The 20,722-nt window shown below is 46.0% G+C and overlaps 2 protein-coding genes across 3 annotated transcripts in view; one reads left to right on the top strand and one right to left on the bottom strand.

Annotated features, from left to right (window-relative positions):
• The window catches only part of Eftud2 (elongation factor Tu GTP binding domain containing 2), a 53,164-nt gene extending 40,576 nt beyond the window's left edge, over nucleotides 1–12,588 (top strand). Inside the window, exons 14-28 of the mRNA XM_020171606.2 lie at nucleotides 751–886; nucleotides 1,936–2,063; nucleotides 2,966–3,159; nucleotides 4,387–4,498; nucleotides 5,154–5,294; nucleotides 6,233–6,334; nucleotides 7,277–7,359; nucleotides 8,347–8,433; nucleotides 8,642–8,768; nucleotides 8,970–9,057; nucleotides 10,306–10,424; nucleotides 10,573–10,667; nucleotides 11,401–11,554; nucleotides 11,734–11,841; nucleotides 12,130–12,588. Of these exons, the coding sequence (XP_020027195.1) occupies nucleotides 751–886; nucleotides 1,936–2,063; nucleotides 2,966–3,159; nucleotides 4,387–4,498; nucleotides 5,154–5,294; nucleotides 6,233–6,334; nucleotides 7,277–7,359; nucleotides 8,347–8,433; nucleotides 8,642–8,768; nucleotides 8,970–9,057; nucleotides 10,306–10,424; nucleotides 10,573–10,667; nucleotides 11,401–11,554; nucleotides 11,734–11,841; nucleotides 12,130–12,225 (1,770 nt within the window). The 3' untranslated portion in view covers nucleotides 12,226–12,588. The remainder of the gene's footprint in view (nucleotides 1–750; nucleotides 887–1,935; nucleotides 2,064–2,965; nucleotides 3,160–4,386; nucleotides 4,499–5,153; nucleotides 5,295–6,232; nucleotides 6,335–7,276; nucleotides 7,360–8,346; nucleotides 8,434–8,641; nucleotides 8,769–8,969; nucleotides 9,058–10,305; nucleotides 10,425–10,572; nucleotides 10,668–11,400; nucleotides 11,555–11,733; nucleotides 11,842–12,129) is intronic.
• Nucleotides 12,589–13,022: 434 nt separating this feature from the next.
• On the bottom strand, nucleotides 13,023–16,185 carry Higd1b (HIG1 hypoxia inducible domain family member 1B). 2 transcript variants are annotated; one of them, XM_074045597.1, is made up of 4 exons: nucleotides 15,698–16,185; nucleotides 14,794–14,961; nucleotides 13,800–13,934; nucleotides 13,023–13,162 (listed from the first exon to the last, which is right to left on the bottom strand). In XM_074045597.1, exons 2-4 carry the CDS (start codon nucleotides 14,891–14,893, stop codon nucleotides 13,098–13,100), a joined length of 300 nt encoding a protein of 99 aa, XP_073901698.1. In that variant the 5' UTR covers nucleotides 14,894–14,961; nucleotides 15,698–16,185; the 3' UTR covers nucleotides 13,023–13,097. The 2 variants fall into 2 exon arrangements, with proteins under 2 accessions (XP_073901698.1, XP_073901697.1); XM_074045596.1 differs by having other exon boundaries at nucleotides 14,794–14,944; nucleotides 15,698–16,182.
• Nucleotides 16,186–20,722: the final 4,537 nt, after the last annotated feature.

Below are 20,722 nucleotides of genomic sequence, written 5' to 3'. Positions count from 1 at the left end.
CATTATGTGTGTGGCCATTCTAGTCAACAAAAGAGCAAAACATAGCAACAAGACAAAATAACAATTAAAATTATCAGTGCTGTCAGACTGGAATGAATTAATAAAAGAAATTTATAGAATTTGCCTCAGTAGAGACCTTGAGTCTGCTGAGGATGATTAAATTTGGCCCTGACCTGACAGAATGGTGACCTTTTTTGGTTTCTTCCAGTATGATGATCCTCTAAATCTGAGTGGGAGGGGTAAAGGATTTCCTAAGTGGGAGTGATGCTGCTTTTCAGACACCAGGGGGCAGCACCGATAGTACTCAAGCTCAGTGCTTGGTTTATTAGCTGATTAGGGAGCTTGGTTTGAAGGGTAGGCATTATGGGTTACTGGAAACCAAATTGTGTGTGTGTGTGTCTGTCTGTCTGTATGGTATTGGGGTTTAAACTCGGCCTCACACTTGCTAGGTAGGCACTCTACTACTTGAGCCATTCTGCCAGCCCTGTTCTTTGTGTTGGCTGTTTTCGAGATAGGGTCTCTCAAACTGTTTTCCTAGGACTGGCTTTGACCACCATCCTCCTGATCTTTGCCTCCTGAGTAGCTGAGCAGTGGCATGAGCCACTGGTGCCCAGGTAGCCAAACTCTTCTTGCCAAGAGCTCTCCCTATAAATTGCTCTTTAGATTGTCCTTTGGCCTCCCCCACCCTCTTCTGTACCACCACATTGGGACATTTACAACAACTAACCTGGTGTCTGGTATGTTCAACAGGTGGTAGGTGATGTAGACACCAGCCTCCCAAGGACCCTGGATGAGCTTGGGATCCATCTGACCAAGGAGGAGCTGAAACTGAACATCCGCCCCCTGCTCAGGCTGGTCTGCAAGAAGTTCTTTGGAGAATTCACAGGTGACAAAGAGCTCATGGTCTTTAATATTATCTTCCTTGTGTTCTGCCACAGGTAGCATGAGAACTCTTCCTTTTTTTTTTTTTTTTTAATAATTTTTTTATTGTTTATACATTTATTCATATGTGTATACATTGGGCCATTTCTCCCTCCTGCCTCCCACCCCCTTCCTTCTCCCCCACACCCCCTTGCTTCCAGGCAGAACCTGTTTTGCTTTCTTCTCCAGTTTTGTTGAAAACATAGAGATAATAAGACACAGCATTTCTGCTAGTTTGAGATAAAGATAGCTATACAGAGAAATTCCTAGCATTGCTTCCATGCACATGTATACTGCAACCCACATTGGTTCATTTTTATCAGACCTCTTCACTACTTCCCAGTCACCTTCCCATAGTGGCCTCTGCCAGTTTAAGATTACTTTATTCGCTCCTCTACAGCAACCACTTTCAAGTTTTAGGTTTCCTTCCCTTTCCCTATTCCTCCATGAGAACTCTTCCTTACCTGTAGTAGTGGCTAAAGTTCTGAGGCTTTTTTAAACAGACTGCAGTGTTTTTCCCAGCTGCTTTCCTTAGTGGATGGTAGCACAGATCCTATCTTGGGAACCAAAAGGAATTATATTTCCCCACCAAGTGGAACATACAAGTGAAGGAGAAGAGAAGTCAGTTTGGGAATTTTTCTAACTAGATATAGAAACAAGATGGGGTGCTTATGTAGGTGTTCAGTAAATGCTTATGTTGAATAAAGGTATGGATCTCTGTGGCTGTGGATTGTTTATAGATACTTTAAATGTTTTCATCAGCTGAGTTTTAAATAAACATATGCCACCAAGACCTCTTGCATTTTTCCTGACAATAGCGTGACTCCAAATCTTTTAGCATTCTTCACCTAAGAAACATAATATCACATCTCTAGAATCATGGTTCTATAGTTTTTAGAGCTAAATATCAGATTCTTTGCTGTCAGCTTTCATACTATCATGAGTGGGTCCATAACTCCTGCCCACTTCCCTCGTGAGAGTGTGTAGTAATGGTTTTCTCTTCTCCCTCCATAGGCTTTGTGGACATGTGTGTGCAGCATATCCCTTCTCCAAAGGTGGGCGCCAAGCCCAAGATTGAGCACACATACACTGGTGGTGTGGACTCCGACCTTGGCGAGGCAATGAGTGACTGTGACCCTGATGTAAGGCTCCCCTCCTACATGGGCACACTGATTTCTGGTCACAGGAATATCGTCTTGTTTCCTACCATTACCTGTCTTTCTCCGTGAGCAGAGTCAGGCTTGAATTTAAAGCCTGATGTTGCCAGTACTAGTGGTATGACCTTGGGAATGTTACCCATGCTTTCTGATTCTGAAGGTCTTTGTCCGTAATAGTAGAAAAATAATATGTGAGTGGTTGTTATGAGAATTAACCAAGATTAAAGAAGGGGTACAGTTGCCTGCCTGGCAGACAGTAAAGATTCAACAAATCGGACCTCATGTTGTCAGTATTGATGTCTGAGAGCCTCTTTTCAGGGGTAAGGTGTAGCTCAGTGGCAGAGCCTGTGGTTAGCATGGGTGAGTCCCCGGATTCAACCCTCAGGCACCAAAAAAATAAAAACAAACATCTTCTCACAGAGTGCCTGCCTAGCAAGTGTGAAGCCCTGAGTTCAAACCCCAGTACCACCAACAAAAAACAATCTTTCCCAGCTGTTACTAAGATAATGTAGTTTCTCTTTATCAGCATACAGGTGGTTGAGAATTGTGAGTTCCACCTTCAGATGAAATTTAGGGCAAGTAATCTTGTCAGTAGTGCCAATCTGCCATCTTAAACCTGCTTCTCTTTCCCATTGGCCCTCAGCCCCCCAGAAAAAGGAAAATAATTTTATTATTTACTTGTTTTCCTATTCCTGTGTCTCCTCTTAGCTCTCCATGGAGAGAGTGTGAAGCATGGTTTGTGACTTTCCCAGGAGACCTTCACATCTTCCTTAGTTCTGGGGTGTCTCCTCACAGAGCTCATGTCATTGTTGTCAAGGGAGATGAAGACTGTGATACTTACCCACAGGGTGTATTTGATTGAAATTTTATTCTGTCCCCTCCTCCAGGGACCCCTGATGTGCCACACTACTAAGATGTACAGCACAGATGATGGAGTTCAGTTTCATGCCTTTGGCCGGGTACTGAGTGGCACAATCCATGCTGGGCAACCTGTGAAGGTGCTAGGGGAAAACTATACCCTTGAGGATGAGGAAGACTCCCAGATATGCACTGTGGGCCGCCTTTGGATCTCTGTGGCCAGGTACTGCCAACCAGACCCTACAGGGACATGCCTTCACCTCTATCCTGAGACTGCCTGTGGGCACAGAGACAGGTGGCCCTCCTTAGAAACACAGTAGTTGCCTGGCTTTGTACAGTGGGGGATAAGATGATCCTCTCTTAGCAGATCTATAAACTTCTAGGTCTTTTATTATTATTATTATTATTATTATCTTGTTTGTTTATTTTTAGTACTGGGATTTGAACTCAGAGCCTTACTCTTGCTTCACTACTTGAGCCATGCCCCCAGCTCAACTTCTGGTTCTTAAAGTTGCTAGGACTGAAGTAACAATTACTGGGCAAGCCACAGCCTTGTCTTTGCACTTTGGGTGGCTGGAATGAAATTTTATAGTAGGATTTCCACTTTTACTCATCTTAATCCTCTTCTCATTTCTTCTGTGTTCACAAGTTATAACTTTCATGTTTCTTCCCAAAAGAAATAGTTTCCCTCCAGGCACCAGTGGCTCACGCCTGTAATCCTAGCTATTTGGGAGGCTGAGTGGGAGGACCACAGTTCAAGGCTAGTTCTGGCAACTAGTTCTGGAAACCCCATCTCCAAAAATAACCAGGACAAAATGACTAGAGGTTTGGCTCAAGCAGTGGTGCACCTGCTTTTGCAAGTGCAAAGCCCTAACTTCAAACCCCAGTTCCCACCAAAAACATTATTTCCCAACCTCCACTGTTTATTTTTTGACCAAGATAGAAGGCTTCAGTGGATTTCCTCCTAGCATCCTAGTCTGCTGAATCAAATTTAGCTTGGGCCTTTCAACTGCTTGTCAGTTTATATCTCAGTTGGCAAGCAAAACCAAGCAGTCCTGTCCCTAATATGGCTTCTCTGCCTCAGTGGTGGCCACTTTCCCTCCTCCAAATCCACTCTATTTTCTAGAAGGAAGAAGAAAATAGAAGAGCTTGGAATGTTGTCTTCAATTTTTGGCATCCCCTTACTTTCGACACCTTTCAGGGACTTCTTTACCATGAGCTTCCTATTGGAATTAGATTTTCCTACTATGTCCTCTCAAAATACTGCACTTTTCTTTGTATTATTTGTCTTGTGCATTTGTGATTATATTATATTTATTGTAGCTCTGTGCTGCTAGAATGTATCTGTTTTGCTCACTTCTGCTTCTGGCATATAGTAGGTGCTCAGTACATTTTTATGGAATGATTACTCTGCCTAAGTTCCATGGCTGTTTTTTGGATGCTTCTCCAGGTACCACATCGAGGTGAACCGTGTTCCTGCTGGCAACTGGGTTCTGATTGAAGGTGTTGATCAACCAATCGTGAAGACAGCAACCATAACTGAACCTCGAGGCAATGAAGAGGTAGTATTTCTAAAAAGGCTAAAAGGATTGGCTTAAGCTAGAGGAGCTTAAGGAATTCCACATATACTGAGGAATCACAGTATATGTGAGCAAATAAGCAGTGGAACTCAGAGGCATCTAACGGAGAATCACTGCCACTTCCTGATTCCAGGACCCAGCATGGGCTAACTTAGCCCACTGACCTTGCTGAATTCTCTGTATTCAGCTCTGATGCTAGGAATGAGGAGTACCTTTTGATCTTTCTCACCTCTTTTTTTGTGTGTGTGGCAGGGGGGACGGGGTGCTGGGGATTGAACCGAGGGCCTTGAGCTTGCTTGGCAAGTGCTTTACCACTAGAGCCATGCCCCCAGCCCTTTTAGTTTTAGTTTTGGTTTTGAGACAGGGTCTTACTAACTTTGCTTGGGCTGGCCTCTTAACTCGAGATCCTCCTGTCTCCGCCTCCCAAGCATCTGAGATTACAGACTTGTACCATCACACTCACCTCCATCTTCTTTTTCTTCCAAAATTCTTAAGAATAAGTGGCCCTTCAAGCAGCACCATGGTTTCTGGTTGAGGAACATCTGACCATAAGCAAGTCCTCAACTCCTCTTGTATGCTTGCACCTTCTGTACCTGCTTAGCTCAGGTGCCCTCACTCATCTGCACTTTGGATCTAGGCTCAGATTTTCCGGCCCTTGAAGTTCAATACCACATCTGTTATCAAGATTGCTGTGGAACCAGTCAACCCCTCAGAGCTGCCCAAGATGCTTGACGGCCTGCGTAAGGTCAACAAGAGCTATCCATCCCTCACTACCAAGGTATGGCCAAGACCTGCAGCGGCTGCCAAGGCCTACTTGATCCAGTTAACTGCTCTGTGCTTTCCACCTTGTCTGGCAGTTCTGATCCGTTTCTTCAACAACCTGTGTCAGGACCTGTTACTGTTATTTGAGGGCAGGACAAAATGTGTGTGTGTGTGTTTGTGTGTGTGTGTGTGTGTGTGTGTGTGTGTGTGTGCAGGACAAAATATGTGTGTGTGTGTGTGTGTGTGTGTGTGTGTGTAAAAGTATCTTTAGACAGAAAGTACATTTTCCCTGTGGAGCGCACTTATAGTTGATTTTCCAAAAAGTGAGTTACTCTGATCCTTATATAGTCTTAAGCCTGTAAGCATATCTTTCTGAGTAGCTGGGCAGGGCAAAGGGACTAACTTGTATCCGTGAATATAGAGTAGAGTTTCCCCAAACTGGCTAAAATAGGAATGAAGTCATCAGCCTCACACCCAATAGCTCCTTGCTGAGTGGTCCTGAGTGTTTTATTTTCTGCAGGACTGGGGTTTGAACTCAGTGCCTACACCTTGAACCACTCCACCAGCCCTTTTTTTTTTATGGATTTTCTCAAGATAAGGTCCCGAGGGCTATTTGCCCAGGTTGGCTTCGAACTGTGATCCTCCTGATCCTGCCTCCTTAGTAGTGAGGATTATAGGCATGAGCCTCTGGTGCCCAGAGGTCCTGACTGTCTTAAGGACCAAGTGGTAGGGAGGTATTTTCCACTGAATGTTTTTTGGTGGTATGGAAGTTTGACTTGAGGCCTCATGCTTGCTAGGCAAGTGTTCTACCTCTTGAGTCATGACTAAGTTCCACTGAGCCTTCTTGAAGAAGCTGGAATGGTCACTCTTTCTGATAGTGACCTCTCCTGGGTCCTGGCCTCGATTTTCTTTGCTTTTGCTATTGCTGGCACATGAGAGTCTGTTGTGTTTCAGGTGGAGGAATCTGGTGAGCATGTGATCCTAGGCACTGGGGAGCTCTACCTAGATTGTGTGATGCATGATCTGCGGAAGATGTACTCGGAGATAGACATCAAGGTGAAGTAGTGTTCCTGTCTTTAGCCCCCCTTGCCTGGCCTGGAGCCTGGCTCCCAGCTCCAAAGAGATTTCATAAGCAACCAAACCCTAGGATCTCTTGGACTTCCCAAGGGAAGACAGGGTCCACTGGAAGAGATCTGTTTGAGGAAAACACTTTTTGTTGTTCCCTCTCAGGGTTTAAAGAATTGGTTTGCCCCCTTACTGGGTCATTCTCAATGTCATATATGTCAAGGCTCCCAAGCTGAAGTTACAATTAGTCCTTTTTAGGAAAATGACTTCACAATCTATGGTGATTAGACTCATAGTGGTTCCAAGGAGAGAATGGGAGCTAGCTCTCCTGAATATATTGTCAAGTCCTCTTATAGCCCTTTGAACCATGCATTGCTTTACCTCCGTCTTACCAGTTAACACACACGTTTTTTCCAATGCCCTGTGCTGCTAGAGCAGATGACCTACGTACCCCTCTAAGACTCTTCTTCTAATGTCCCTGGGGGATAATGGGTTTCCTGTGCAATGAAGGAGCATAAAGGAGAAGCTCTGTACCTGATGAGTGGTACATCTCTGGCCTGAGAATGGAGCAGTTGCTCACCAGTGGGTCTCCAGCACCAGCTCCATCAAACCCCCAGGGGTTGTTCAGTGAATGGCAGTGGACAACTGAACAGATGATGGAAGCTATCTTAGAAGACTATAATTAAAGCCTACTTTGATTCCCCCACTGATTCTTGGCTCCAGGATAGAATTTCTTTACTTCGCTATTTTTCCTTAGGTTTTTTAATAATGATGTGGGCAGCTCTTTATATTGCTATGTACCTGTCACTTACATTAGAGGGTAGAGAGGGTCATGCAGAGGGAGAGCCAAGGGCACTTCAGAATTCCATTAGGTAGAATTTTGTCCTTCTAGCAAAGGTAAACTTCATCTCAACGATTTGTTTTATTTCCCAGGTGGCTGACCCAGTTGTCACATTCTGTGAGACAGTGGTAGAAACATCCTCTCTCAAGTGTTTTGCTGAAACACCTAATAAGAAGTAAGCTGAGCTGGGCATGGTGGTACTTGTCTATAATCCCAGGACTAGGCAGTCTGAGGCAGGAGTATCACAAGTTCGAGATTAGCTTAGGCTACTTAGTGAGACCCTGTCTCTCAAAAAAATAAAACAAGGAGCCTGTCTGCTCTCACCCTCTCCATATCAGGGAGTACTCCTTTCTCCCTTTCTGTTTCTTCCTGCTTTACTAAAAAAAGCCTAGGGCACTACTGGCTCACACCTGTAATCCTAGCTACTTGGGAGACTGAGATCTGGAGGATCACAGCACAGTTTGAGGCCAGAATGGACAAATAGTTCAAGAGACCCCCATCTTCAAAATAACAAGAGCAAAATGGACTGGAGAGGTGGCTCAAGTGGTAGAGTGCCTGCTTTGTAAGTGTGAATCCCTGAGTTCAAAACCCAATCCTACAAAAAGAAAAAGGTAAACTGGGAACTCAGTGACTGACAATGTCAAGGACACTTTGTTCCTATTCTTACCACAGCTGTTGGAATGCGGGTGAGATAGTTGAATTTACTCCAGCCCCTCATCCTTCATGACTTTGGACACTGCTACAGAACCCTTTGCCTTAGAAGAATTTCATAATTGCCACTTCTCTGTCACATAGCTATCTTAAAAATTTGCCCCAATCCTTAATTTTTAGGACTTTTACATATAAACACATTGAGCTACACCCTCAGCACCAGCCTTACTTACTTTTTTTTTTTTTTTTGATGGCCTGGTACCATGATTCTCCTGATTTTAGCCTCTCAAGTAGCTAGGGTTGTAGGCATGAGTGCCCAACTTCAGCCTTACTTTTTAAAAAAACAGCAGACTGAAATGAAAGAAAATAAGATGAGCCCTTTGCCCCATCCTGCCTCCCAGGCTTCCACTGCTGTCACTGCCTCAACAGACCACTTTGTTCCCCTTTTCTTAGGAATACCCCCTACTAGTCCTGTGAACCCTCCTCATTGCCTTTGTCCTTTCTGATTTAGGAACAAGATCACCATGATTGCTGAGCCTCTTGAAAAGGGCCTCGCTGAGGACATAGAGAACGAGGTGGTCCAGATCACCTGGAACAGGTGGGAACGTGGCTGTATCTTTAGGACCGATTCCACAGCTTACCTTCCTGGTCTCTAATACCATATATCCTTTTGGGAATTGTGTGTACCTCCTTTGTACTGAACAATGTGGGTAGGATGAGGTGACTGCCCTCCAGAAAAGGAGGATCATGGCCCAGGAGCCAGCAACAGAGAGGTATCTGACACTTCCACTTTCTCCTCTCCCCAGGAAGAAGCTGGGAGAGTTCTTCCAGACCAAGTACGACTGGGATCTCCTGGCTGCCCGTTCCATCTGGGCTTTTGGCCCTGATGCCACAGGCCCCAACATCCTGGTGGATGATACCCTGCCCTCTGAGGTACAGCAGAACCAATGGGAACCAATGGCAACCTGTTAACTCCTGAGTAGAAGAAAGTTCAAACTGTTTTGTTCCCAGCTGTCATTTTGTGTTGCCTGGTGAAGGAGAGTGTGCTGTCACAGACATGCCTCTCTCCTCTTCCCTCTAAACTTGTCAGCCATTGCCCGGGAACTGCTAAGGAGCCCTCATATTTCTGTACAGGTGGACAAGGCTCTTCTTGGCTCAGTGAAGGACAGCATCGTTCAAGGTTTCCAGTGGGGAACCAGGGAAGGGCCTCTCTGTGATGAGTGTAAGTTCAACAGCACTTCCCTTGCACCTAACCACATGAGGTGGGGTAATTGTCCCCACCTGTGGGCCCCAGAGAAAAGCAGCTTGAGGTATACTCGCCCATTCTCTTCCCTACTTCCTCTCTCTCCTTGTGCCACCATTTGCTACATCCTGGAAATGAAGTAAATGACATTTGCTGTTCATCCCTGAGAAGGATCTGTATTTGAGTGTGTGTATGTGTGTTGTTTTGTGTGTGTGTGTGTGTGTGTGTGTGTGTGTGTGTGTGTGTGTGTGTGTGTGTTGCATTGGGGTTTGACTTAGGGCCTTACAGTTGCTAAGCAGGCACTCTACTATCTGAGCCACTCCACCACCCCTGTTTGGGTGAAAGAAGAGATATCAGGAGCTGGGTGCTGGTGGCTCACACCTGTAATCCTAGCTACTCTGGAGGCAGAGATCAGGAGGATCGCTGTTAAGCCAACCCTGGACAAATAGTTCACAAAACCCTATCTCAAAAAAAAAAAAATCACAAAAAAGGGCTGGCAAAGTGCTTAAGTGGTAAGAGCACCTGACTAGCAAGAATGAGGCCCTGAGTTCAAACTCTAGTGCTGCCAAAAAAAAAGAGATAAGGAGCTGGGCACCATTGGCTCACACCTACAATCTTAGCTACTTGGGAGGCTGAGATAGGAAGGATTGTGATTTGAGACTGTCCTGAGCAAATGGTTGTCAAGATCCCATCTCCAAAATAACCACAGCAAAATGGACTGGAAACGTGAATTGAGGTAGAGTGCCTGTTTTGCAAGTGCAAAACCCTGAGTTCAAACCTCAGTTCCACAAAAAAAGAGAGAAACAGAAGGAAAGAAGAGATATGAAAGGCTGGCAGAGTGACCGTGCACAAGGCTCTGAGTTCAACCCCCAATACCAATAAAACAAAACAAGGCAATGAGATTGGACTGGTTTATGGACCCTGATTAGACTTCATGGGACCAAATGTAAAATTCTAGAATTTACTCTACATCTGCTATCTGCAGAAGAAACACAAACTAGGAAACTAGGAAAGCTCCGTACGTCCAAAGCACGGCATGAAGCAGACACTAAGAATATATGATTCACTACTGACCTCTGTTATAGGCCTTGCTGATCTGGTTAGAACATCAGTCTCTAGTGTGATTTTTACCATTTCTTTTGTGTCTGCATAATACTGTGCTTTCTCTATCATGGCTCCATATCCAGCCCCAGAATACTGATGCAACTGTCCCCATCTCCTTTTCAGTGATTCGAAATGTGAAGTTTAAGATCCTGGATGCGGTGGTTGCCCAGGAGCCCCTGCACCGGGGTGGGGGCCAGATCATACCCACGGCCCGGAGAGTTGTCTACTCTGCCTTCCTCATGGTAAGAGAGTGCGGTTATAAGGGACCATCCTGCTCCCTGGTCAGGGGATTAAGTGGAAGGCCCGGCTTTTGGGGCCTAGAAACGCTATCTGCAGGATCTTGCTCCTCATCCTTCCCCAGGCTGAACCCTTTCTTCTTGCTCTATGTAGGCAACTCCTCGTCTGATGGAGCCTTACTACTTTGTAGAGGTCCAGGCCCCTGCAGATTGTGTGTCTGCTGTTTACACTGTCCTAGCCAGGCGCAGGTAAGCAGGTTAGCATGTTAGGGAGAGTTCTAAGAGCAAGGGCAGATCATGAAGTCCCTCGGCTCTTCAGGAAAGGGGGCTTGGGCTTCTCCTGGAGAGAAGTGCTGAAGCAGTCAAGGGTGGGAATGTCAATAAAACCGTGTCCCATCAGTGTTCCCTTTCCTGTCTTTGCCCAGAGTTGGGTGCCCCTGTGATTTCTGTTATAAACTCCAAGCCTGGGGCTAGGGATGAAGCTCAGTGGTTGAGTGTTTGCCTAGTGTGCATAATGCTCTGCGTTATGATCCCCAGTAAAACACACACACACACACACACACACACACACACACACACTCACACACACACACACACACACACACACACACACACACTCTACAAGCCTAACTGCGGATCAGTGGCTCATGCCTATAATCCTAGGATCTCAGGAGGCAGAGATCAGGAGGATTGCCGTTCAGGAGGCAGAGATCAGGAGGATTGCCGTTCAAACCAGCCCAGGCAGATAGTTCTAGAGACCCTATAACACACAGACACACACACACACACACAGACACACACACACACACACACACACACGAAATAACCCTAAGCCTTTTCTGCTCTCTGTAGAGCATTCTCAGTTATTTTTTCTTTTATGGTAACTTGGCTAAGATGCACTTGGAAACCACAAAAGCCAGATTTCTCCTTGGCTTTTGGCCTGTGTATGACTAGGGACTCAGCCATTGTCTTTCTGTCTCAGGGGGCACGTGACTCAAGATGCACCCATCCCAGGCTCCCCACTTTACACCATCAAAGCTTTCATACCAGCTATCGACTCTTTTGGCTTTGAAACTGATCTCCGGACCCATACCCAGGGACAGGCCTTTTCCCTGTCTGTCTTCCACCATTGGCAGGTGAGCAAACAGGTCAGGCTGGCCTCCTCCCACTTCTACAAAGCTGATTCCCTTTTGGCCTATTCACCTTCCAAACCCCAAGTGAAAAAATATCCAACATTCTTAACAAGAGTCTTGCTTCTGGGCTTTAATTCTCTGGGAAGTCTGCCTGGACCATCTGAAACCGCTTTGCCTTTCAGATTGTACCCGGTGATCCTCTGGACAAGAGCATTGTCATCCGCCCCTTAGAGCCACAGCCAGCTCCTCACCTGGCCCGAGAATTCATGATCAAAACCCGTCGGAGAAAGGTGTGTGTCCCTCAACCCCCAGGGGTCTCGGTATTTCCTTTTGGGACCTTTTCCTAAGGGCCTGTAGACTTGAGAAAAGTTTACTTCACAGTATGGAAAGATGCAATCTGTACATTCCTCAAGCAATGGGAACTAGGGCCCAAAGGAAACAGAGGGCTGTGACAGTACCCTAAAGGCATAGCTCTTGGAGCAGCCCACATCAGGCTCCCTCTCAAGCAGGTCTTGGAGGTCTTGACCAGTTCAGTCAGCCTTTACATGGAGCTCTTGTATTCATCCTATTCTCTACAGGGCCTGAGTGAAGATGTGAGCATCAGCAAGTTCTTCGATGATCCTATGTTGCTGGAGCTTGCCAAACAGGATGTTGTGCTCAATTACCCCATGTGAGTGCAGGGGGCTGGCAACTTCTGCTCCTTGTGGAAGGCTACGGCTCCTGGACTCAAAGCTGAGACCCATGCAACTTTGCCTTCATGTCAGAGAGTGTCCAGGAACTGCTACAGCCATCTGGAACAACCCATAAATGTCTTAACCCACAGTTTCAGTGAGGAAGGGGCATTTGGCCTCTTGGTTCCTTCTGTGGTCTGTGCCAAGGCTCCATTCCCAAGGAACAGAGAGAAACTTGGGCCCAGGAAAAGAAGGGAGTGAAAGTGTTTAACCCCAAAGGGCCCATCAGAATTTACGTGGAATTTTATTTTTTACAAATTCAACCTTAGCCATGATTTGTAAGTGAACAAAGTTTTCTGACCTCTGCTTTGGCCTGTTTCTTTCATCTGCCCATCCCCCAACCCATCTAGTCCTAGCACTTACATTCTGGATATGTGATCTCCCATGAGGCATCACTGCCTCCTCTCCCAGCTGCAGCCTCCTTCCTGCTTGGTCTCAAGGGAAGCAGCCTGTGTTAGAAGGAATGCCTGCCTCTGATTCTGTGTTCCCATGGGCCTCAAGGCCCCTTTCCTCCCCGACCTTCCCACTCCACTCTAGGCTACTTCTAGGTGGACCTGAGGTGGTGTCAGACTTGTTAGGATTCTGGAATGAGGCCTAGTCACCTCCTCCTTGAGAGACCATTGTCTGTCATGTTTCCCTGACCCTGAGTTGGAGGAACAGAGGCTTCCATCCTTTGCACTGGGTCCTCCCACAGCTATCACCATTTCCTCTGCTCTCTGCAAGTAAAAAAGACACTTGGCTTTCCTCAACACCTCTTTATTAGGCACATACCGAGATCGATGAAAGGCTTGGGCTGCCCCACCCCTTCAGGAGTCCTACTTCTCCCCAGCATCCTGTGCTGTCCTTTTGCTATAATCTCTGTACATTGTATACACAGCACCTGTGCAAGGAAGGAGAAATACACTTGGCATCCAATCCCTGCACCTGTCCTCTGGCTCTCCCAGATGTCCCAGTGGTTTCACTATACCCATTCCCTTGAGAGTCCAGCTTTCCCACTTCTGCCCCAGGTTGCAACAGCTGCTCCAAGCTCCAGCCACACAACTTGGGGAAACAACCCATCTGAAAGCGCACAAAGCACTTAGCTTTATATTCTGTATGTGTCTATGAGAAACATGAGAACCACCGGTGAAGTGAGTGAGCCAGGGCTGGTTATCATCATGTTATACATGGGAAAACCAAGGCCCAGTGAACAGGATTGTCCTATTAGCACAGTTAGCAAGTAGTTGCGCTTCTTGAGTCAGAGAGAAAGAGAAATCCAGCTTATGCTCTGATGCATGATTTTCTTTTCCTCTAGGGAAAACTGTCATAAAACAATCTGAACTAACCCATCAGCAAGGGACAGGTGACCAAATGGGGACTCTGAAAAGGCTTCACTGTAAGGGGCTTTGTCAAGGATCTGATGTGGATCCCAGTATGGGGGACAGGGACTTAAATCATTGGTCCTGTAACTGAGGATTCATAGATTTTGCCTAGTCTGTTTTGCCCTCATTCTCCTGTGACCCCACCAAGCTACTTACCTATCATGATAGCACCCACAGCACAGGCCTGTGCTGCCACTCGGGTGTGAATCAGATGTATGGACATCTTGGTGGAACCTCGAGCCTTCAGCCGGTAAATCCTGTATGCTGCCACCATCAGGCAGCCCCCTAAGCCTGTGGACAGAGAATGTGATACCTGGGCACTGGGTAAGCAGTTGCTTTTATGCAGCTTGAGAGCTGGGGGTTCCTTAGAATGTTGAGCTGTGCCAGGCGCCAGTGGCCCACAACTGTAATCCTAGCTACTCAGGAAGCAGAGACCAAGAGGATTGAGGTTTGAAGCCAGCCTGGGCAAATGGTCTTGAGAGCCTATCTCAAAAATACCCAACACAAAAACAGGTTGGTAAAGTGGCTCAAGTGGTAGAACGCCTTCTGAGCAAGCATACGGCCCTGAGTTCTAACCCCCAATCCCACCAAAAAAAAAAAAGTGTTCCCTGTCAATGGCATTTTCAAAGTGGTGGGGTCCCTTTCAAAATGCTCACCCCCCCAATATAGAAATAGCCTATCATCATGACTATGCCCCAGTCTCAGGTCTGTTGGACCCTTCAACTACCTCTACCTCCTGGAACAGCTGTTTTCCTGACCTCCCAAGGCATTGAAGAAGGAAGCACTGGGGGATCCCAAGTTGTAATTTTGACCCTCAATACTGCTTTTATTTTTTTAGTGGCACTGGGGTTTGAACTCAGGGCCTCACACTTGCTAGGCAGGCACTCTACCACTTGAGCCATTCTTCCAGCCCATGACCCTCCATACTGAAGCTGATAATGGTGTTGGGATTCCCTGTATCTCATGCACTCAGTTGACTGCAACTTCCCCCATGCAGACTCCCTCATTTCATTGTAAACATTTGACCCTTGCACAGTGGGTGGACTACTTTAGTTCTGTGACCCCTGCCTTGCTCTCCTTAAAAAGAACGAGGAAACTGATCCCTCTAAGAGGAGACCTCCTACCCACCCGTGTTCCTTTCCCCACTCACCTATAGGCACAAGTGGAGACTCCCTGGTCTTCCTCAGGAACTTCTCAGACACACTATCCTCGCCTTCAGGTGGCACCCACCAGCCTTTGTTAGCAGACATAATCCTGGACCCAGATATGAACAGCTGGTCCTCCTAGGCTTCAGCCCAGTCCTAGAAGGAGGCGTGCCCTACAGTAAGAACACTCAGTTCTGTCTGGGATGGAACGGAAGGTGTTACCTGCTATGACCCTCTTACCATACCCAGCACAGCCTCCACTTGGAAAGATATCCTTCCCAGGTATCCTGTCTCAGGTACCTGAGCCACTCACAATCACTTTCCCCATGTCCTTCCTAACATCTGCCTCTTCTCAGTTCATTCTGACTTTAATCCCTCTCCCCTATCTGCATCCCTATGAGTATTATCTTTGTGCCAAAAAAAAAAACAGCTGGAAAAATCCAGAGACTGGAAGGAACAGTTCTTGAATCTTGGGGTCCTTCCTGGTCCTCGTTCAGTGACAGTTACTCCTGCGGGAGCTACAGAGCAAGACCTGGCCCCAGGGAACCAGAGCCATCCCAGACATTTATACCAAAGATTACCAAATTACCAGAGGCAGATTTAAATGTTGGGATATTGATTTGGGTATAATTTAGCATATATTTTGCACATTAGTACTAAAAGAACAGATTCAGGTCCCTGAGCTGCTCCATCCCTGGGTTGCTCTACTTGCCAGTCCTTGTAAATGTCTGCTCTGATCACAAACTAGTGGAGTCCTGGTCTCAGAGCAGGAGTTCTGCCAGTGAAAGGCCTTCTAAATCCAAAGACGAATGCTCCCTGCTCGAATCAACTTCTCTTCCTAGTTTCCCCTCCTCTCTAGGTAGAGAAAGGACTGATAGCTGCATAGGTCCTTAGCATGCTGGTACTTACCCTAGGAGATAGCCGGCTAGAAAGTGGAGCTCCTGCAGCTGGACCAGGGCTCAGCATCTGCTGTTTTGATTCAGCCAAGAGCTGATGTTGGAGCCTCCACTCTGGGGTCAGGAAAGAAGTGGCTTTGGCTTTGTGAAGACTTTGAAGTCAGTAAAGGGGGGAGGAGATAGTATAGGGCATCACTCTTAACCCCCCATCTGTTGAGCTTAAGGTGCTGGAAAGTAATGTTAGCCCAGATGGAGGGGAGCCCTTAACTAATGCAGTTTTGTTCCCATGAACACATGTGGCTGGACAAAAATCAGGCTTGATGTGGACAAACTGAGATGTAGATAGAGAAGCAAGAAAGCAAGATCTGGGTTCTCCCCCAGGCTGCACTGCCTCAAATATTCTTATTAACTATGGAATGTAAATAAAATACCCCAATTGTGGGAGACAAGCTCAAGACTTCCTTCACATCTCTAGAACCCTTTGTGCCGCCTGTGGGGTTGATGCTCACTCTGTTTTCAGGAATGACTGACTGGTGTTAGTGTCATTCTCTACTGGATATTTATTTTTCAGACTTGTTACAGATGAAGGAAATGAACTTCAGAGAAGCCAAATAATTTATCCAAGGATACACAGTAAAATGTGGTTTGTCAGGATCTACCCAAGGTCTGGCTGGCTCCAAAGTATGCACTCCTAGCTTGCAATAACCAACCTATGGGGGCTGGCCAAGCCAAAACCCTCTAGATTGATAGTGAAACTTAGGAATGCTAATGGATCCTTGTACCCTCGACTAGGAGAAGACAAAGCTCTTGCTAAACAAATGGGGAAAGAATTAAGAGTACACTGTGGAGGGTCTCACTCCATTCCAGGCCTTTGTTCTTTCCCTAGTTTACTCAGCCTGTGTGTGTGGGTTTGTGTGTGAGTGTGTGTGTGTTCCCTAATGGGGCCTTTTCAGAACTGGAAATTTGTCCAGCAGCTGATGTTCCTCTTTTTTCTCCTTAACACTCACTGCTCTATGAACAGATCCAGGGTCACAGCAACTCCCCAGGGCCTTCACATATCCCCAGTGTCCATGGGAACTCTCCTCTCTGCTGTTCACACACACACCCCTGTTCTGCCACTCCAGGTCCCCACTATGGCCTGAATTCTCAAAAGATGAATGATATATGCCCTTATCTAGGCCAGAGAAGAGGAGATGGCAACGTCTGGATGAGACTGGAAAGGAATCAGGATCAAGACCTATGACGAACAGGGCCAAACTATGGAGATCCAAGTTCAGTTTTCTCCCTATTAAGATTATGTGGTTGCACCCGCAGCATCATAGCCCAGAGGTGACAAAATAAGACTTGACTGTGATTTACTGAGCACCTTCTATGGGCCTAGTGGTGTACTAATTGCTTTATGTAGGTGTTTTTATTTGTTTATGGTTCTGGGGATTGAACCCAGGGCCTCTTGTTAGAGAAGACTCTAACATTGAGCTACAACCCCAGCCCTATGTATATTCAATTCTCACACTAACTCTGATGTCTGTATTATTACTCCCATTTCACAGTTCAAAAGCTGAAGCTCAGTTAAATGTTTTACCCAAGACCACCATAAGTCACAAAGAAAATAAGACTAGACTTTTAACTATTTCTCAAATGTTCATTCCTTTGGACCCTTTGTACCTTGGGAAAATGTATGCAAAGTGGAAGGGGAGTCTTGAAATAAAGAAAACAAAATTGAATTTTTATTTGAAAAACTTCCAAGGACACACAGTAACTAAAACTTCAGGGAAAAAATTTCTGTAGAGTCCTGCTTTAAGTAAACAGACAAGTTAAAATTACGATGCCATTATTTTTGTTAATATGCCAAGTCTTTAATAATTGTTTCCATTTAAGCATTTTTACTTTAGTAATTTATTTAGTGAACCTCTTTTTCTTCCAAATCAGGTCACATTAATAGAAACTCTGATTTAGAGGGTTCTAAATCATGTAGACAGACTTAGGCCAAAGTCAGATGTGGAGCCAATTAGCCCATAGACTGAGTACTCTAAGTATTTGGTTATGCCACTTGATCTCTCAGAGTATTTGTCCTTGTCTGCAAAGTGGAGGTAGCATGTACCCATAGGAGTATTGTAAGAGTTAAATGGAATGACTGTTAAAATTTCCCAGTGCCCCAGTGGTACTAGGGTTTGAACTCAGGGCCTCATGGTTGATAGGCATGCGTTTTACCGCTTGAGCCGCTCCTCCAGCCCTACAATTCCCAGTACATTCCTCTCCTCTAGAATGAACAAGTGGCAGGAAGGGTAACAGGTTGAAAAGTCCCTGACAACAGATGGGAAGGTTACCATTGTCTGTGTGATCCCAAACTCAGCATACCCTTGCTCATCCTGCCGCACCCTACATTGTTGGGCTATCCCACTCTAACCGGAAGCTTCATGGATGTTCTCCCTCTTACGCAGACAGGGAAGACTGGGGAGGAGCATGAGTCTTGAAGCTTTGCACACACTGTCAGGCACAGCTGTGCTATATTTAGCCCAAGGGAGCTTAGTGGACACAGAAAGGGGAGGGTCATGTAGCTTTTGCCTTGAGCTAAGAGAGCTGTGAGGGGATGATGAGAATGAACTGGACAAGGAACAGGATGCTCCCAATTGGGGCTGAAAGGGGAAGGAACAGGGTTGAAGGGCTCGGGGAGACACAAGAGAAAATATCAGGCCTTAGTAGTATCTGGGGGATTTCAGAGGCAAAGAGCAGAGTAACAGGAACAGGCAGGCCAGTGGAAGTTTCTAGAAGATGTGGCTAAGTTGAGGCAGACCCTAGGACGTGCCTGGGATGGGGAGGGTATAACATCCCCTCTCCTTTTAAATACTGGCACTGAATTCAAAGGACCTTGCAGCATTTGTCAGGGATAGTCCCAGAGCTATAGCACTGGAGCCAAGAAAGTGCCTTTAGTAGACACTAACCTTTCTGAGGAGACTGTTCACATACTTTAGCAGGTTTTTATGTGTACTCTGCTTTTGGGGGGGAGGGTACTAGAGTTTGAATTTAGGGCTTGCACTTGCTAGGCAAACACCATACCACTGGAGGCATAATCTCCAGATCTTTTTTTTTTTTTAACTTTAGTTTGTATTTTCAGATTATGGTCTCCACAGGCTGGCCTCAGACCATGATTTTCCTATCTCTAAGTAGGTGGGATTTTTTTTTTTCTTTTGACAGTACTGAGGTTTAAACTCAGGGCCTCATGCTTACTAGGCAGGCACTTGAGCTACTCCACCAGCCCTTTTGTTGCAAGATAGGGTCTTGTAAACTACTTGCCCAGACTAGCCTTGAACCTCGATCCTCCCAAACTCACCCTCCCAAGTAGCTAGGATAACAGGCCTGAGCCCCTGACGACTGGCTTCACAACCATTTTTCTAAAAGTGAGTAAACAATGCTGTGCACTGGTGGCTCATGCCTGTAATCCTAACTACTCAGGAGGCAGAGATCAGAAGAACTGAGGTTTGAAACTTGTCCAGGTGAATAGTTCAAGAGACCCTATCTTAAAAATACCCAACACAGGTTGGCAGTAGAGCACCTACCTAGCAAGTGTGTAGTCCTGAGTTCAAGCCCCAATACTGCCAAAAAAAAAAAGAGTAAACAAGAGGACCAACAGCTGAACAGAGTGGACTTTTGCACCCAGGGCTTCTGGACATTTAGGGACTATATCCCTAACTCAGTGCTTCTCACCAAGGCAGCAGCAGTCTGGGCCTGTGCACTGTCTTTTGTGCTTGTCCAGAAGTCCTTGTCTGGGACCTGTGGAGTGGCTCAAGTGGTAGAGTACCTGCCTAGCAACCATGAGACCCTGAGCTTAAACCCCAGTACTGCCCAAAACAAGCAAACCAACAAACAAAACAGACATCCTTGTCTAGTGGGTGGTACTAGAACCAATGTCCTTAACTCTCCTCACTCTCAATTACTGAATATACTCCATCTACCTTGTACTCTCCTTAATTTAGAATCCAGCATTGTGCTGGCAGAGTGGCTCAAGTGTTAAGAGCACCTGCCGAGCAAGCATGAACCCCTGAGTTCAAACCCCAGTGCTGTCAAATAAATAAACTAACAAATAAATAAATAAAATCCAGCATTGATGCACAAGAAACTACTAACAAGACACCAGGTGGGGGGGTCATCTTACTGTTGCTTCCATGACTTGTATTACCTATCCAAAAAAAAAAAAAAATCTGCTTTAGCCCACATGGCTGTAGGCAAAGGGAGGAAGAAACAGTATAGTGTCCCAAAGGTTAACAGAAACTGCTGGGGATTAGTGGAGAGGGAGGGAGGTGTGTGTTACTAATATCCCTCTCCCATGAACAGGAGAAATTAAGAATTTCCTTAACAATTCTTCCTTCCAATCCAGTCGGGGCAGATAGGAGAACGTCCCCAAATCATGGGCCTCTTGGGTCCTCCAAGATAGAGGAATTTACTCTGAGTTTACCAGCTAAGTAGGGACCCTGGAAATGTGTAATGGAAATAGTGACACACTGCAACCTTCAAGTTGACCCTACTGTTCCCAAACCACAGAGTCCCAGGGAGACTCTCAAGTTCTCAAATTGAGTTTTGATCCTTTCCCACCCAAGCCCCATGTGAATAAGAAGTGATGTGGTTCTCACAGTACTTGGCTGTGCCACTCCCTGCCAGAGCCTGGAAACCAGATGCAGTTACCTTGGTTAAAACTTGGGGCTTATTTTTTCCCCCTTCCTGTCTTTTTTGTTCTAGGAATGGCAAGCTTTTATTCACTCATTCACTCAGCACATCACTCTTAAGTATCTACTATGCTCTGTGCTGGGTTCTAGAAGGTAGAAGACAGTGCTAGGGGTTGAACCTAGGGCCTTGGACATGCCAGGCAAGCATTTACAGAGTCTTCACATTTATCATTTAAAATACATTTCTAGACAGATAATATGGGGAAGGCAGACCAGGGCATGGCAAATATGGGGAGAACTTCAATACTCAGAAGCCAAGGAGGTAATTAAAACAATTCAAGCGGCTGGGCACTCCTGACTCATTCCTGTAATCCTAG

Source organism: Castor canadensis, chromosome 11 (assembly GCF_047511655.1).
Source record: "Castor canadensis chromosome 11, mCasCan1.hap1v2, whole genome shotgun sequence".
NCBI classification, from domain to species: Eukaryota; Metazoa; Chordata; class Mammalia; order Rodentia; family Castoridae; genus Castor; species Castor canadensis.
The sequence above is the reverse complement of the archived record's forward strand: the minus strand, read 5'-3'. Positions and strand labels throughout refer to the sequence as shown.

Coding starts and splice junctions, on each gene's coding strand:
- Higd1b (XM_074045597.1), bottom strand. CDS start 14,893: ATGTCTGCTAACAAAGGCTGGTGGGTGCCACCTGAAGGCGAGGATAGT. Junction 13,935..14,793: donor GTCTCCACTTGTGCCTATAG/GTGAGTGGGGAA, acceptor CTCTGTCCACAG/GCTTAGGGGGCTGCCTGATG. Junction 13,163..13,799: donor TGTGGGTGCTATCATGATAG/GTAAGTAGCTTG, acceptor TTCCTTGCACAG/GTGCTGTGTATACAATGTAC.